Raw genomic sequence first — 16,785 nt, 5'->3', positions numbered from 1 at the left:
CTTGATTAATTCCTTTTACCTTGATCTTGGAGGCTTCTTCAGTCACACTTGACCTTGGGGGAGTTTCAGGCACTTAACAACCAATAAGACGGCTGACTGACTCTAGATCTGGTCGGTGCTTGTGTTGACAGGGGTCATGGGTGTTAATCTATTTTGGGACTGATCCAAGAATGGATTTTTAGTACCTGAAAGGTGCTGAGGGCCACCACCTCTGTTGAACAATAATAATTATAATAATTTCTGCTTTATTGATCCCTGTGGGGAAATTCGTTCTCAGCAATTAACCCATCATGGATGAACCATGAGCAGTAATACCAGCGCCAGGGGAGCAGTTAGGGGTTCAGTGTCTTTCTCAACAACTCCCCAACACACTAGGGTGTAGTGATGGGGTTCTGGGTCCTCACCTGAGGAACTGGGTCACCTGTGTCAGGTCATCCACTTGTGCACTGGTTACTTGGTCACTGGATTGTGAAAACATTCTCAAGTGACTTTTGCCATACACGCCAATGCCTACAAAAGGGGCTGGTTAATCAGTCGGGCTTGATTGATCCTGAGTGTCCAAACCAATCAGCATAACACTCAGTTAAAAATAAGAGTTTAAGTCAAGTCTTGACTGTATTTAAGTCCCCCTCAACCCCATTCATGACCTCCACTGTAGCTCTGCAGATCAGCTGCAGGCTGTAGGATCAGTAATTTCAAAGGCATTTATCTTCCCTGTCGTGATGTAATGAACTGTCTACATCCATCACAAAGAATGGATCAAGACTGACTGAAAGCTTCACCGAGGAGGGCATGGTGGCTGCATATGTGAATCTACAGGATTAGTACACTATGCAGAGGGAGGTAACAGACAGGTCATGTCTAAGCTAGACCAACCACACCAAATTAGCAGCGCATATGGTGGGAACATACACATCCATATGATCTATGGCCGGGGGGGGTAATTGAAGAGGTCTCTGACGGAAAAGTCAGAAAGTCAGAACTGACCACATAATGTCACCGCTCAGTCAAACAAAATGCAGTAGGCTTGTTAAGGAGGGATCGAAATATCAACAAATAGACAGATGCATTCCTTAAACTGAGTTCATGTGATAATGACCTAGTGTTTAGCAGTGTTGAGGTTTCATTTCTGTAAAATTTATCCTTCATGTTGCTGGAGGTTAGATTCCCATCTCAGGGCCACCTCATGGCCAGATATAGTTATAATTTGTGACAGCATTCTTTTGTTACATAATACAATAATAGAACCGGAGTAGATAATCCTCAGTTTGTTGGGTATGCCGGTGGATCGCTAACTATTGAGCTCTGCTGAGCAGGTCATCGGCAGCTATCAGCTAACAGCTGATCGGCAGGGATGTTGGGTGACAAACACACAATGTTCAAAGCGGCACGGATGTTAGGATCGTTGAGTTTAACAAAAGGTGAAGACCATCCAGTAGAATGACTCCATGGCATAGAAGGTGCTTGAAAACCTCACAGCTGCTCTCCCTTTTTGCAGCGTTGATATAATTGCATGGCATTAATTTTATTGCTAGCATTACGGCTAGTTTATATTTTCATTGGTTTGATGTTGGTGCAGCTCTCTTAGTTTCCACAAAGTGCTCAAACTTTAGTCTCAGATACAGACATTCACACCGGTGACAGCTACATCTAGGTTCTGGATCATTAAGCCCCAGTCCTGAACATATTTCTATCATCTAAATTACTCAGGATTGTAGTCTCAAACTTTTATTATAAAAAGCAACATATTAAGAAAATGTCAGGTCAGGCTCCGGGCCCATTAACACAATTGATGGTCTGGGCTCAGATAGAATGTGCTCTTGTTTGATTTTTTCTTCTTTTCTTTTCTGAGGCTTGATATGAGCTCTAACGTTTGCCCTGTGATGAATGTGCAGAATAAAAATTCTAGAGGCTTTCCAATTGAATTTCTAGGGGATAATGAAGGCAGCAGTAGTTCTCCAAGCATGCTGAGAAAATGTGCCGGTCAACTGTTCTGTGTTTCCGTGTGTAAGTGTTGTGTGTGTAAGGCCGAGTCGGGCCTGGACATGCAATGGAAAACAGCCTATTAACTGGAGTGGTATGACATATGTGCGAAGCAGCTCGGTCAGTCTACGACAGTGAGAATCTCTGTAAGCTACGTCTAAAGCCTGTAACAAAAGGAGGGTGAGATTAAATGTAGGACTGATCCACTCTGGAAAAGGGACCCAGCCTTTAATTTTAATAGCTAAAAGTGTCATGTAACTGCTTCCTAGAAACCACCAGTGTTTCAACAATTTATCAACATCCTGCCCTGTCCGTCATCATTTGGCCCCCCCGGTGTGTTATTTCAACACACAAATAGATGGATAGCACTTCAGTGTAATTTCCATTGATTTTGGTGTGCTGGGCTTCTATTTTGCAGACTATGCTACACCAATGGATTTATATGCATCCCTTTTTTATAATATTCACTTCTGTACCATGCAACTGTATTTGCTGATGTGCATTTGTGAACCAAAATTGTCAACACCTGATGGGGGGGCAGCAAATGTGAATAATGACTTTTTGACACATAATAAACACAGCGACAGATAAATGAGGTGGGTGGCATCGCACAAGTGTTTAGAGAAGTTTATCGTGGTAAGATTACATTTGGTTGGAGCAGCTGTCCTAAGATGAACCAGCCTGAATGAAGCGAGAATGTCCTTCTAGAAAGATTTTTGTAGAAGAACTCCTTTAAGATGATACAAATGTTACTCATCCAGCTGCACCAAAGTAGGACATTTATCAAGCTCCTGCTGGGCTTGATAAGAGGCAAACCTGCTCTGAGTTTACCGCAAGTAAAGTCCATGCTCTGATAGAGAGGCGGTTATGTAGCACGAAGCAGTAACACCAAGAAGGCCCTCCCGTAAAGTCATTTATATTTATCGCCTTGGCAACTGCCTGGGCGTGAAGACGTAGCTGCACCGTTGACAAGCCTCTCCCCTCAGCATGTTGTTCAAACACCCATTTGTGAACTTGTTCCTCCAGCCATCTAATTTTTAGCCCACAATTAGCTTTTCTGTTTTCTTCATTGCAGTTAGAGTATCCACAACTTTTCGCCAGTCCTTTACTAGTTTCTCGCTCAGTTCAAACTTTCTTTGTGCTGCTCAATTACTGTTTTCAGCTGCATTTTTTCACTACTTGCAGCTTGTAATCTGCAGATTATGATTTTCCTTATGGGGGCATTTCTGCTCAGCCTTTCTTGGTTGTCTTTATAAGTGATGTTGAAATTTTCAATTTTCTGTGGTACAGGAGTAATAGGAGTAGCAATACTGGCACACAAGCCTAGAGCACACTTTCGTCACTGACAGTGTGAAAAAAAACGAACAATGTGAAATTACCGTAAATATTTTAATATATAAGTCGCACCTGAGTACAAGTCGCAGGACCAGCCAAACCATGAAAAAAGTGGTACTAAAAGTCTGAAAAATACAGTACCTTAGAAACCTTTTTCTTTTGTTTTGGCTAACTCTAGCTATTGCAAATGTTATTATTACAACCCTGAGGCAAGAATTTGCATTTTGTTTAACCCTTACCTTGTAATGCTTTTTGTTATTATTGTAACTACTTTGTAATTGAAATTTGAAACAAAGTTAGCAAGTGTAACACGCTACAAAAATGCTTATCAGGTTGTACTCATTTGAGAATATTTACAATATGTTACCATCACAAGCTCAGCTCTACCAAGGACAGTGAAACCAGATCCTTAAGCAGAACTTAAATAACATAACTCTCAGGTTTTCAGTGGTGACACACCAGTTTAATGTCATCTGTTCACTGCAAGTGGGACAACTGATTCTGACATGGACTAAAAATAAAACAGGGTACCCAATACTAGTATTGATAGATTGATGACATACAGCTCAAACTAAAGATGGAATACCACAAGGATCCATCTTGGGACTACACCCTGATGAGGCAGAAAATCTCTCATCATAGTATCTTCTTCCATAGCTACACTGGTGAGACACAGCTATACTTGTCATGTAATCCCATGGACACCAAGAAATTGCATAGCTTATATTCTCAAACGTTTCTACAGCCCAGCTCTGACAAGATGGAAGATTTCATCATTGGCCCAGAACTATGCTCTACCCCCTCACCTGCTACATCAAAGCTGGGTATTATCTTTGATAGCGACACAATCCCGGAGCAACATATGAAGAAAACAGCCCTGCTGTGACTTTATCAACTGAGAAACGTTTCCAAAATTAGACTGGTACTTCCCCTTAGTAGCACAGAAAACTCTATGAATCAATTTCTCATATCCCTATGACTGTAATGCTTGGCTCATTGGCCTTAACACTTAGGTCAGGGAGCAGCTCCAAGGCATTCAGGACTCAGTATACATATTAACAAAACCAAAGGGACTCTCTCACATGGCATCAATGCTGGCTTCACCGATTCCACTCGTTGTGACTTTTAGGATCACTTTCAAAGAGCTCAAAGTTACTAAGCAGTGTCTAAATGATCTGAGCTTGTCAAAGCATCCCATCCAAACAGCCACCACAGGCCAGCCGCGGTCTCCTAACCACTCCACAGCCTATATACAAAACAAAGGCTGATTCAGCCTTTTCAGTGTCAGCTTTAGTTCCACTCACTTTCAAATCATATCTTCAAACGGTTTCTGCTGTCAAATCACACTACTGTAGACCTGGGCTTTTTTTGGATCAGGGTCAGTATATTTGGAGGCATACAAGCTTTTCTCTCCTCTTTTTTAGCATGATTATGTGCTTTTGTGTTTGTGACTGAGTGCTTTTGTAATGCTAATGCACCTTACTTTTGTAGTTTAGCTTGTGTTCAGGTTGTATTTGTATTTGTTGCGTTTCCTTTGTTTACATCTCCTCAATCACGCTCATATGCACTGATATTTGTTCTCCTGCGCCTGCCTGTGATTATTTGCTGTTTTTACAATGTTTTTCTCAAGGGAGGAAACACATGAGAATGTGCAAGTAAGACTGAATCTACTGCAGTTACATCATATACGGAGGTGTTAGGGTTCATAAATGCTCATTCTCCCTCTCTGAACAAAAACTGAAATTATATCCAAGTGTGTTTGTGTGTGTGGATGCATGTATACACCTGTCACATAGCTTTTGCAAATCTTCCTAAAACTGTCGATGTTTTCCATTTTCATCTCTTAGAAATTTCTGTTAATAGTCTGAAAATAGAGCTGCAAATTGGATTTTTTGCCAATAACTGATTGGCTGACTTATTACAAGTCACTTGGCCAAGAGCAGACACCAGAAGAGCTATAAGCTGGAAATAAGGTCGCTCCGATGGCAAATATCTGTTTTACCCTTTTTATGGTGATAGAGTCAGCTGTGACTAGTATACACACAAAAGTGTGTTTCTGCTTATTATAAATGCCAGTGTATCATAAGAAAAATATTGGTAATCCAAAGAGTACCGTCAATGGTATGGTGATACAGTGTATGCCTGTGGCATACTGGTATACTGTAAAAACTACATAATGTATGATAAAAAAATCATAATGAAGAGGGGAAAATTATTTTAACCATTCATTTTCAAGTAGTGGTTCGAAAAGTAATCAGTTATCGCGACATGAAGACGTAACAATCTGCATCATGTGGAAAATCAAGATGGTATAATGATTCAAATCAGGTCAGGGGTAAATTGATGGCATTGGCAATATCTAAATATCTAAAAAAAATAAACTAAGAAAAAGCCAAAAAAGCAAAAATCTGATTGAATAGAATCAAATTTAAACAGCCACAGCTGACATTTGGGAAAAATGCTCATTACAAAAATTTCAAACTCTTTTGGTCAACTATCCATTTGACAAATTAAGTAATTTCTTTTACAACATTCACACTGAAATAGAATCAACCAATGATAAAAATGAAGAGTTGAACAAGATAGGATGAACGTAATTGCATTTTAAGTCACTGAGACAACTACAAAGCCTACCCTGTAAAACTGCCAGTGCTCCTATTTCAGGACTTACCTGGACACCGTGCAGATCTCTTCCTAATTTCTAATTTACTAAAGGACAACTTTAATGGACGGCTTGGAAATGGACTTACTCTGGCTCTTTTATATTTGGACTGGCCATATTTTGTCATGGCAGCAAAACATGCTTCATCTGCTTCTGTCTAACAGCAGCACAGGTAATGCCCGGAGTGCAGCAGATGGCGAGTTCACCTGTGCTCCAGGCAGGAGGCGAGGGGGTCCACACAAGCGGTGATGGCTCCGATGGTTAAGCGGGCCTGGACGGCTGGATCAGGGTGGAACAGCACGGCCTGAACCACGTCCAGAACATCTGTATATCTGCATAGATATGAGAAGCATTTGCAATGTTTCAGCCCAGATAAAACAGACAACTTCATACGTTATTCACATCTATGTTACTATAGACACTTAACACTTGAACAGTCTATAAATCTATAAAAACAGATTGGTGAGATTCGCCCCAGAGGCCTTTGATTGAGCTCCTCCATTGTACAACTCTGTGCCCTGAACACTGATTCCCTGGAGATACTTTTGATTTCCTCCACTATCACCTCAGCCTGCTCTTCAGGAACAACCAGGATTCCTCAGTAAACTGAGAGAACAATGAATAAATACACATGGATCAGAATCTCTGTTGCCCAAAACAGCCTCATATGTACAAATGTTACAACACCAAAGCATATACTAACAGCCCATGTTTTATACTATAAAAGACCGAGCTATGATAAAAGTGATTAGTGGGCTCTATGAAGCTCTTGTTTTTTTGTAGAAGCACTTTAAAAAAATATATAACTTCTAAAGAGTTATTTTACCTTAAGTGTTTATCGCATAGATGCTGAATGAGGCTACGTAAGGCTGAAATCTTACAATGGGAAAAAGGCACAGTAGAGGTTCAGTTAACATTCAGCATTATAGACAAGTTTTTTAGTTGTTTCACAAAAATTTTGTAAATTTTGCTATTTAGCAGTTGGTTGTGTTCAATTTAATTGTTTTAAGCAGAATATCACTGAATCATGACCTCAAAGCAGAGATATGTGCCAAACCACTTTTTTCACTGCACCTTTGCACCCCTCATATACATCATAAAACATTATAATTATGCTGCCATTTTCTGCAGTTTAATAAAATGATGCCGCTCAGTTCTGCTCAACTAAAGGTGTCCAGGCTCCCCGGGTCGCTGCAGCCTCCCGCTGGGTGGTTGGCTCTTACCCAGGTGAGAGCAGTAGCAGACGGGGTTTCACTCCCGGGCTTCTCTGGCACTCCAGGAAGCTGGACAAATACTGCTGCAGGTGAGAGGCTGAAAAGCTAGCGCAGCTGTCAGGAGCAGGCTCATACACCGCCCACCTACAAGGGAGGGAGAGGAGAAAAAGGTGCAAATATATATTTTGAGTAAGTTTTGTTCCTCTATATATGATCATCACCATAAGCCTTTCTATGATCAACAGTCACTCACAAAATCTGCTGTTTCTGGAAAATGATATGTTAAAAGCACAACAAAAATGAATTATCTGCATGTTACTCCAGGACTTATACAGTGCACTTTTGGTTTGACTACAAATGCAATGCAATGTTCCTGATGTTCAGCATATCTTCCAGTGAACTCCTGCAAATTTCCTTTTTTTCTTGATTATTTCTGATTTTTATTTATTCATTTAAGGCTGATGAGTTACATTTTGGGAATGCCTGCTCATTTTATTATTTCATGTCATGATCCTGAAAATAGTGAACTGTCAAAACACAAAAAATGGACGTCAAGGATCCATGTTTGAATTTACATTGCAAAACCGCAAAATGAAATTATTTGATATAAATAAAATGCATGAAAGAGTAGCACAAAATACTGGTTATTCAGTTAATATACCTCCCTGTTTAACTGGAGATGTCAAAAAAAGGACAACAGAAATGTGGAGAAAATCAAAGGGTAGGGAATTTTTCACCTTCCGTGTTCGAGGTTAAGCTGGACCAGGAAGTTGCAGAGCCTCTTCTTGTGGCTCCCTGGCAGTCCAGAGATGATAGTGATGAGAACCTTCAAAACAGTGTCAGCTTTAACACATTTCACAGATAATCAGACACAATTATTTGATCTGGAACAGAGACTCGCGGCTCACCTTGTCTACTTCTCTGCAAACAGGCTTCCTCAGCTCAGCAGAGGGGAAGAGCACCTCCAGGTGGTCAGAGAGAATGGGCTCCTGACTTATGCTGCTCAAAGAGAAGTGCTGAAGGAACCTGGCAGAGAGAGGTGCAAGGATGAGTGACTTATTTGGATAAATAATTAGAAAAAAGTGATAAACTCAAACCAGGTTCTTTTGTTTCACTATTCGGTGTTTGTCCATCAATCCTGTTTCACTGCTTGTATTCACTCCAGGATTACTTTTATGAACAGGACTTTAACAAGCACCAACTAAAACTGACACACCAGCAAAACAACCCTGATTGTAAACATATAATTTTGTATAATTTATTCTGTGATAAAATAAAATCTAATTGGAATATTGACCAGACATGAATGAGAACGAATGGTTGTTTGTCTCTATATGTGGCCCTGTAATCAATGGGTGACGGGTCCAGGCTGTGACCACCCTCTAGCCCAATGACAGGTGGGATGGGCTCAAGCATCCCTTTGACCCTGAGTGCATGATAAACGGCAGATAATGGTTGGATGGAATTAAAGTTGAATGTGAAAAAAACTATAACACAGACGTAGTAAGAAAATAATTTGGTATTATCATAAGAAACTTTGAAAGAAGGAAAAAAAATCCCGTGTGAATAGTCATAATTGAACAAAGTGCCTGGGTACTTAAGTGGGATAAGGTCATGAAATGACTGTGGGTTTTATTACTAGACAGTGTTTCTAAAGTGCCACATTGTGACTTAAGTTAGTGACTCCATCCAAACACCTTGTCTGTTACGATAAACGTGTGAAGAGGAGTTAATCTTATCCTCTTCATCAGTGAAGGTGTAGATACTAACATGTCCTGCTCTGGCAGTTGCGAGTATGAAGTTTTCAGGCTGCCTCTGCGTTTGGCCAATGGGGGCTCCTGGCTGTCATGCAGTTTCTGCAGTCTGGTGTGCCTGGAATGAAATGCAGTTATTTTTTGGATCAATAAATATTTGGATTTGGTTGAGTATCGTTATAATGGATATGGATGCATTGATATAAAAACATGTACGAGCGAGGCTCACTTTATCACCCTAAAAAATGATAACGTACGGATTAAAACAAGCTGGTTCTTACATGTTTCTCTGGTTCCAGATCAGTTGGTCTTTATCGACCTGCTGGAGTTCGATTCCAGACTCTGGGTTTTGCCACACAGACAAAACCTGAAAATAACAGGGGAGACTATTAAACCAAAGAGACTGAGAGGAAGTAAAGATTTTGGACCACTTTCTGATGGATCATCCTTTTTTTTTAACAATGGTGACATTATTTTGTATTTCTATTTGACCCTTGAGTGAGAAAAGTAATAACTGGGCACCTTCCACCAGTCTTACTTTACTTTTGCTGTCTTATGTAATGAATAAAGTCTATTTCAAAGTATCACAAAGCCAGACTTAAGTGAAATAATCCCTGCGAGCAAAAGCCTGGGCTCAGGTTGCTCTGAAGCCATTGCTTCCCCATGTCTTTTCAGGCTCACTTCCTTTTCTTTTGATTGGTAAACATCAGCTGGTAAGAGATAAATGAGGATTTTTGTGACTTGTGCAGAACTGATTATAAAAATAAGGAGCTGAGGAACATCCCTGCTGTCTTTCCACATGGTTGACAGACAGGATGCTGAGGGACTCAGGACTCACCTTGGAGTAGAAGGCCCGGTAGCTCTTAGAGTGGGGCTGTAGAGCAAGGACCAGGCACTGATCAGGGCTGTGGAGGGGGAATGGGAGATGGGGGAGCAGGCCACTCTCGTATTCCACGAAAAGAGAGGCAACGGCACTGTAGTCCTGTCGATAAGAGGATTCATGCTGAATCACACTGGCTGGCAGAAAAAAATCTGACCATGTTTGAGCGACCTTGTCAATGCCAGCAAAGAGCCATCTGTTAAATCAATGATTAACTCATTATACATCAACTGGATCATTTTTAGATAAATATGTTTGGTCAGGGCCGGGCAGATCATATAATATTGCCTTGTAGATTTTTTTCCTCATAAACTGAAAATGTGAGACATAGATTGCTCATATTTTTTCTGTTTTAAATTGCAGTAAATCCACTTGAATTTTTTCAATGTCATTGAAGATGTTATGAATAAACTGCTAATTAAAAGCATCAAAAGATAAGGGCGGCACGGTGGTGCAGTGGTTAGCGCTCCACAGCATGAAGGACCCTGGTTCGATTCAAACAGGGGACCTTTCTGTGTGGAAATGCATGTTCTCCCTGTATCTGCGTGGGTTCCTCCCCAGGTTCTCAAATTCCTCAGAGAGTCCAAAAACATACAGCAGGTTAACTGGAAAAATTTGGTAAATTGCGCAGATGTGCAAATGAGAGAGTAAGTGGTTGTCTGTCTATACATGAGATTGACTGGTGACCAGTCCAGCGTGTACCATTCCTCTCTCTCTATGGGAGCTGAGATAGGTACCAGCATCCCCCACAACCCTGAGTAGGATGTGGCAGGCTATGGATGGATGGATGGATCAAAAGATAACTGAAAAATATACTATAAAAAAACAACTTGGAAATTATCATGATTTAACGGCAAATTGATTAATATTAAATATGACGCAACTCAATGAAAATAAACGGTGCTTTAACTATAAATGTGTAAGATAGGATTTGTCTACCTGTTGAAAACAAGAAAAATTGAGGTAAAACTGAGTAACATGAAAATCACAAATAAATTTAGCAAATTTTGCGTGAGAAATGAGTAAGAAGTAAATATGAATAAATATGTTAATGCAAGAAAAACCTGAGGAGATTACACTTCTGAAACCATGTTTCAAAAGTGTTTCAGAGGTATTCTTTGGAAGCCAAACTTTTAAAAACATTAACTTTGGTTCGTTGTCACTTTGCTGGAGAAAATCAATAAATATTTCAATGTGTCTCTGTAAGTGTGACTATTATTTTGATAAGTTTTTTCTGAACATTGCCATGTGAGTGACCAACTAACTGCATGCTTACTGAACTTGAGAACACAGCAGGTCACATGACCAGGTCTTGTGATAATTGTGTGTGTCTGTGTGTGTTGTGTGTATGTGTGTATGTGTGTATGTGTGTGTTTGGTTTGTGTGTGTTTGTTTGTCTAGTAGACCTACCGGATGGTAGAACTTGATGGTACTGATGTGATCTTTGGAGAGGGTGATGCTTCCATATTGAGAATGTATAAAGAGGAGACCACCGGAGAAGAAGATAATCTTTCCTAAAATTGGCAATTTAAAATGTTTGTATTTAGAAAAAAAAAAAACCTTAAAATGCAAATATTAAGGGGACCAAGGACTTGTTACCTTCTTCTGGGGTAGAAAGCAGGCTGCTGGAGGCAACATAAGCTGGATCTGCTACAGTCAGAGCCTCTCCCAAACAGGAGTCTTCCTCTTTCTGTCACACACACACACACACACACACACACACACACACACACAAACCACAAGCAAGCACGCACACATACACACAGGGTGAGACTGTGTAACTGAGTCTGAGAAGATGCTACATATAGCGTTCAAACATTACCTTAGTGAGACGCCGTGCTTTCTCTGACTGCTTGACGTCAGACTCCATCTGAGAGGGAAACCATTTGAATTTGTTCGCATATGAAGATTTTAGGAAAATTGTCTGGACATTTTAGTCGGAGTGAAGATGCAAGAAGTGCCAGGATAGGACTGAGTTACAGGTTTGCGCATGTGGAATTGAAGCAGTTAATTAATAATGATTATAACAAGGTTTGGTTACTTCTTTAAGACACACACACACACACACACACACACACACAAACAAACACACAAACAAACACACAAACAACACACACACACACACACACACACACACACACACACACACACACACACCACATTCCATTGGTTTTATAAAAATGCAAGTATAAATTTCAGTTTAAGGATTTCTGGCTCTCTGCAATAACACACAGCAGATTTCAATGGAGTATTAGCTGGAGTCTAAACAACCCCTGTATAATGCATATTTTCACTCGAAAGTCTTGACGTACAACTCATAGTTGATAAGGTGTTATGTGGATTTATAACTCTGACGTCTGAGAGGGCACTTAACAAGGGGGTTTAAGATTCCAGATGTTAAGTAACTTGTGTGGATCTTTAAAATAATGACTTTGATCATCATGTGAATGTGAGTTAAATTTACCAGCCAGCAGGCGTATCGAGGTACTGTCGTGGTCAGGATAGTGTAGCAGCTGTCTAGGGTCATGGCGCCATCTGGAGGACAGAAACACATGCTCAGTGAAGGCATAGGTCTAATCAACGGTGACAGTGTTTCTATCCGACTGGCCTTTGATTATCATGGTAAAACGCACATCCACAACGAAATGTAAACAAGAGAAGTTCCCATCCATAAAGCACCTTTCGGTTGAATATTGATACTAGACTCTAAGAAGGACTCAGAGAAGACCACTGTGCCCAGGTGCTGCCCGCCCCGCAGAAGGTCTGGGATGTCCTGCACTGTCATGGAGGCCTGAAACAGAACCAGCATTTTTACTCTCCATACAAATGTCTTAGCAGTAAAATAAAGCCAAAGTTACTGCGAAACATACTGTTTTGACTACATAGCGCCTTTCTTCATCAGTCAAAGGGATGATCCTAAAAAGGAGAAGGGATCATTTTTCGGGATGTGTCAAGGAAAAGTTCCACAGAAAACCTCAGAGCTCCTCAGTCTTCATTATAGCTGTGGCTTTTCTTTGAGTTTGGTTTATTGTTATCCCAGTTAATCAAAAATATGTGCTGTCATTTTGGTAAATGAAATGTGCTAAGAAAATTTCAGTAGATTTCAAGAATTTGCTATCATTTAAACAGTATAATGAGCAATTAGATAACTGATGTAGATGGATGTTTTTACATTATTTTTTCCTTACAATTTTATTTTCAGGTTTTGCTCATTTTCTTATTGCTTTTGTTCTTCACTTCATCAAACTCAGTCATCAAGAAATGAATAAGCAGCAATAGCTAAAATACCAAAAATGTCTGGAGCAAAACACCTAGGTCTATATTTCTAAAAAGACGAGGGGAAATTTTCTCAGAATTATAAAGGATTTCGAGGATCCTGTTACAGATGGACCCGCCCAGTACCAGAAGTGCAATCCTGGAAAACCTGGAATGATCTGTAAGCAATACTCACCGTCCTTCTTTATTCACAGCTTGAATGCTAAATTCACACCTGGATCTAAGACAGAAACATAGCACAGGCTTCAAAATCATACTTCATGCTTTCAGGATTCCTCTTAAGAGTTTTCGGGATGCTGAAGCAGCTGCTTGTGGAGTTGCCTTTGCTTTTACCTGAGAAAACTGCGGTACTGACTTAAATTCATTGAGTCCAAAGTCACTAGAAAGGTTTGCACTGCTACATCCTTTGCCTAAAACATACATATATTTATTTAGTGAGCGAATACATGAAGAGTCAGAAACTAAAACGAGTTCATTCTCATTCTTTCTACCTTGGTAGAGCTGGAGGTAGAGGAGTAGCATTTGATTCCTGCCAGAACAGAGTGAACAGCAGCAGAGTAAATCTGAGACAGAAGCCTGGAAAATTTCAAAGATATAACTCAGTCTTCTGCTTATTGGTCAAGAAAATTTGTGATGGGGATAAAGAGATGTATTGAGGGACTTACATGACTTCAGTCTTCTTCTGCTCCATCTTTGCAATTCCTGTGGGTGGGAAGAGTAAAATGTAAAGAAATGTCTCATCAACCATTCAATTGATAAAATGCAGCCTTTCATCTGACCTGTGGTCTACTGAGTCCTTTTTGAACCCAAAAAGTGTACTGTAATATATTTGTGTGTGTGTGTGTGTGTGTGTGTGTGTGTGTGTGTGTGTGTGTGTGTGTGTGTGTGTAATATTGCTTATATTATAATAAACTCTATTTTTAGTTTTTTATTTGGAGAGTTTATTCATCACAGGCAGCTTTTTAAAACTTAAGTTTTCAGTGGCCTTTCTTAGGTGTGTCTGCTAGAAGAGACACACTTCACACTGCCTTGGCTCAGCCTCATAGTTAAATGTGAACAGATGAAGAGTGGAAAGGCTGTTGGTCCTGATGTGCTGATATGCCTGTGAAGGTATGGAAGTGTCTAAGAGGCAGCGGTAGAGTTTCTGACTCGATTATTCAACAGGATCTTAGAGAGTGAGAAGATGCCTAAAGAATGGAGACGAAGTGTGATGGTGCCTAGTTTTAAGAATAAGGGGGATGTGCAGAATTGCGGCTACTATACAGGGATAAAGTTGATGATCCATGCAATGAAGTTATGGGAAAGAGTAGTGGAAACTAGACTGAGAGCAGAAGTCAGCATTTGTGAACAGCAGTATGGCTTAATGCCTAGAAAGAGTACTAGTGATGCAGCATGGGCTTTGAGAATGCTAATTAAGAAGTACAGAGGGCCAGAGGGACCTGCATCACGTTTTTGTAGATCTGGAGAAGGCATACGACACGGTGCCAAGAGAGGAGCTCTAGAATTGTATGAGGAACTCTGGAGTTGTAGAGAAGTATGTTAGACAGGTGCAAGACATGTATGCTAGCTGCGAGACAGTGGTGCGGTGTGTTGTGGGGGTAACAGAGAAGTTCAAGGTGGAGGTGGAACTCCATCAGGGATCAGCTCTGAGGCCCTTCTAGTTGCAGTGGTCATGGACAGGCTGACAGATGAGGTTAGACTGGAATGGCCATGGACCATAATGTTTGCAGATGATATAGTGATCTGTAGTGAGAGCAGGGAACAGATTGAGGAAAATCTAGAGAGATGGAGGTATGCGCTGGAACCTGGTGGAAAAATGAGACTACAGGGAGTGGAGATCAAGACATTGGATGATTTCAGGTACTTGGTGTAAACAGTCCAGAGCAACGGAGAGTGTGGAAAAGAGGTGAAGAGACAGTTTAAACAGGTTGGAATGGGTGGAGAAAAGTGTCAGGGGTAGTATGCGAAGACTGTCAGCCAGAATGAAAGGAGAGGTGTGCAGGACAGTGGTGAGACCAGCAATGCTGTATGGCCTAGAAACAGCTACAAGAAGGAAAGGACAGGAGGCAGAGCTAGAGGTTGCAGAAATGAAGATGCTATGGCTCTCTTTGGGAGTGACCAGTATGGATAGGATCAGGAATGAGTCTATCAGGGAAACAGCACATGTTAGATGTTTTGGAGAGAAGGTCAGAGAAGCCAGACTGTGTAGGTTTGGTCAAGTGCAGAGGAGAGATAGTGAATATATTGGTAGACTGATGCCGGGATTGCGGCTGCCAAGCAGGAGGTCTCGAGGAAGACCAAAGAGAAGATTTATGGACATAGTGAGGGAGGATATGAAGGTAGTTGGTGTGAAAGAGGAGGATACAGAGAATAGGTTTAGAAGGAGAAGGTTGATTCGCTGTGGCGACCCCTGAAGGGAAAAGCCGAAAGGACAAGAAGTCAGTGGTTGAAATGCTTTATACAATAGTCAGCTGCTTTAATGTCATGAAGGTTTCTGTACCTACACTCAGTACTGGGCCTGAATGCTGTTGACAGTGATTGATGAGTTGATGCTGCTAACATGCTGCCGTGGCAACGAATGTTTTTTCCACCATCAGGCAGCAACAAGGTGCTGCTGGTAACCACTCAAATAGCCTCTACAAAGAGGAGAATGACCGAAAGCCCTGCTTACCTAGGTATGGAGTGTGGGTGGTTCCGAAAAAATAGGTCCGGGAGCAGGATAGAGGTCCTTTGGGAGCCACACACCGCAAAATCTGAAGGAGAAAAGAGGCTCAAACTGAGACAGGAAATCACAGCATATTTTCTCACTTCAGACCAGAACTGCACCCACCCAGGTGGGTGCCAGCATTGACAGATTGGGCGGACAAAACCAGCATTAGACTGGCAGTTTGGCATTTGGCATTTGTTATTTCATGTTTTTTGGTCAAACTGTCATTGTCATTTCAAGGTCAAACCACAGACTCCCCTCATCTTGTAATGTTGTTTATATTTAGGGTTTCTGCAGGTAATCAAATTTAATGCTTTAATGCCCATTTCAATGCCACTTTAAAAAAAAAAATGACCATGTCTAACTGCAGATACATTTATTTATAATATCAACCATTTACACCTGGAATAGATTTTGCACAGTACAAGATATGTACATACGCCCTTCTGAGTGACAATGGAAATATAGAAGCACGTGGATTGAACATAGTGCATGATTTTTAGTGCATATTCATTACTTTTAATTTAATGCCTCTTGACATTGAATGCTTTTAATGCTATTTAAGGCCTAAATTTTTGCAAAATCTAATGACTTTGAATGCCTCTTTATGACCTGCAGAAACCCTGATATTACTGACTATCAGACATGAAACATGAGGGTCATGTGATTCCTGTCAAGGTCTTTCAATCTGATACCTTCAAGATTCGTGTAGAAGCTGGGGGGGGGGGTTGATCAACAGAAATTGCCAATATTGAATCATGTTGAATTAACTAGGCTAAGCAACACACCACTAGTTTTTATAGGCAACCTTTGATATTAATAGCATTAACAATATTATCAATACTATAATTATTTGTAGATCTATAAGTTGTTGTTGCCAACTCACGTCTCTATTTCAGCATATGTAGTGTTTGGAAAAGACCTATTTTTGCTTTTAAAATAATGACAGTTTGACTAAAATAAATGTACTAAGC

The 16,785-nt window shown here is 40.6% G+C and overlaps 1 protein-coding gene across 2 annotated transcripts in view; it reads right to left on the bottom strand.

Moving 5' to 3' along the window:
* The window catches only part of dnaaf9 (dynein axonemal assembly factor 9), a 34,176-nt gene that overhangs the window by 9,901 nt on the left and 7,490 nt on the right, over positions 1–16,785 (bottom strand). For both annotated transcript variants that reach the window (XM_086152357.1, XM_086152367.1), the window contains exons 11-28: positions 15,776–15,857; positions 13,770–13,806; positions 13,596–13,680; positions 13,438–13,514; positions 13,280–13,324; positions 12,699–12,744; positions 12,508–12,619; positions 12,293–12,363; positions 11,651–11,698; positions 11,428–11,518; positions 11,239–11,342; positions 9,787–9,930; positions 9,230–9,315; positions 8,965–9,066; positions 8,103–8,220; positions 7,932–8,020; positions 7,204–7,338; positions 6,187–6,312 (exon numbers count right to left, since the gene is read on the bottom strand). In XM_086152357.1, the coding sequence (XP_086008483.1) occupies positions 6,187–6,312; positions 7,204–7,338; positions 7,932–8,020; positions 8,103–8,220; positions 8,965–9,066; positions 9,230–9,315; positions 9,787–9,930; positions 11,239–11,342; positions 11,428–11,518; positions 11,651–11,698; positions 12,293–12,363; positions 12,508–12,619; positions 12,699–12,744; positions 13,280–13,324; positions 13,438–13,514; positions 13,596–13,680; positions 13,770–13,806; positions 15,776–15,857 (1,598 nt within the window). The remainder of the gene's footprint in view (positions 1–6,186; positions 6,313–7,203; positions 7,339–7,931; positions 8,021–8,102; positions 8,221–8,964; positions 9,067–9,229; positions 9,316–9,786; positions 9,931–11,238; positions 11,343–11,427; positions 11,519–11,650; positions 11,699–12,292; positions 12,364–12,507; positions 12,620–12,698; positions 12,745–13,279; positions 13,325–13,437; positions 13,515–13,595; positions 13,681–13,769; positions 13,807–15,775; positions 15,858–16,785) is intronic.

This window comes from Fistularia commersonii, chromosome 1 (genome assembly GCF_037954325.1).
Source record: "Fistularia commersonii isolate RoL2024-O1a breed Wild chromosome 1, RoL_Fcom_v1.0, whole genome shotgun sequence".
Taxonomy (NCBI): domain Eukaryota; kingdom Metazoa; phylum Chordata; class Actinopteri; order Syngnathiformes; family Fistulariidae; genus Fistularia; species Fistularia commersonii.
The sequence above is the reverse complement of the archived record's forward strand: the minus strand, read 5'-3'. Positions and strand labels throughout refer to the sequence as shown.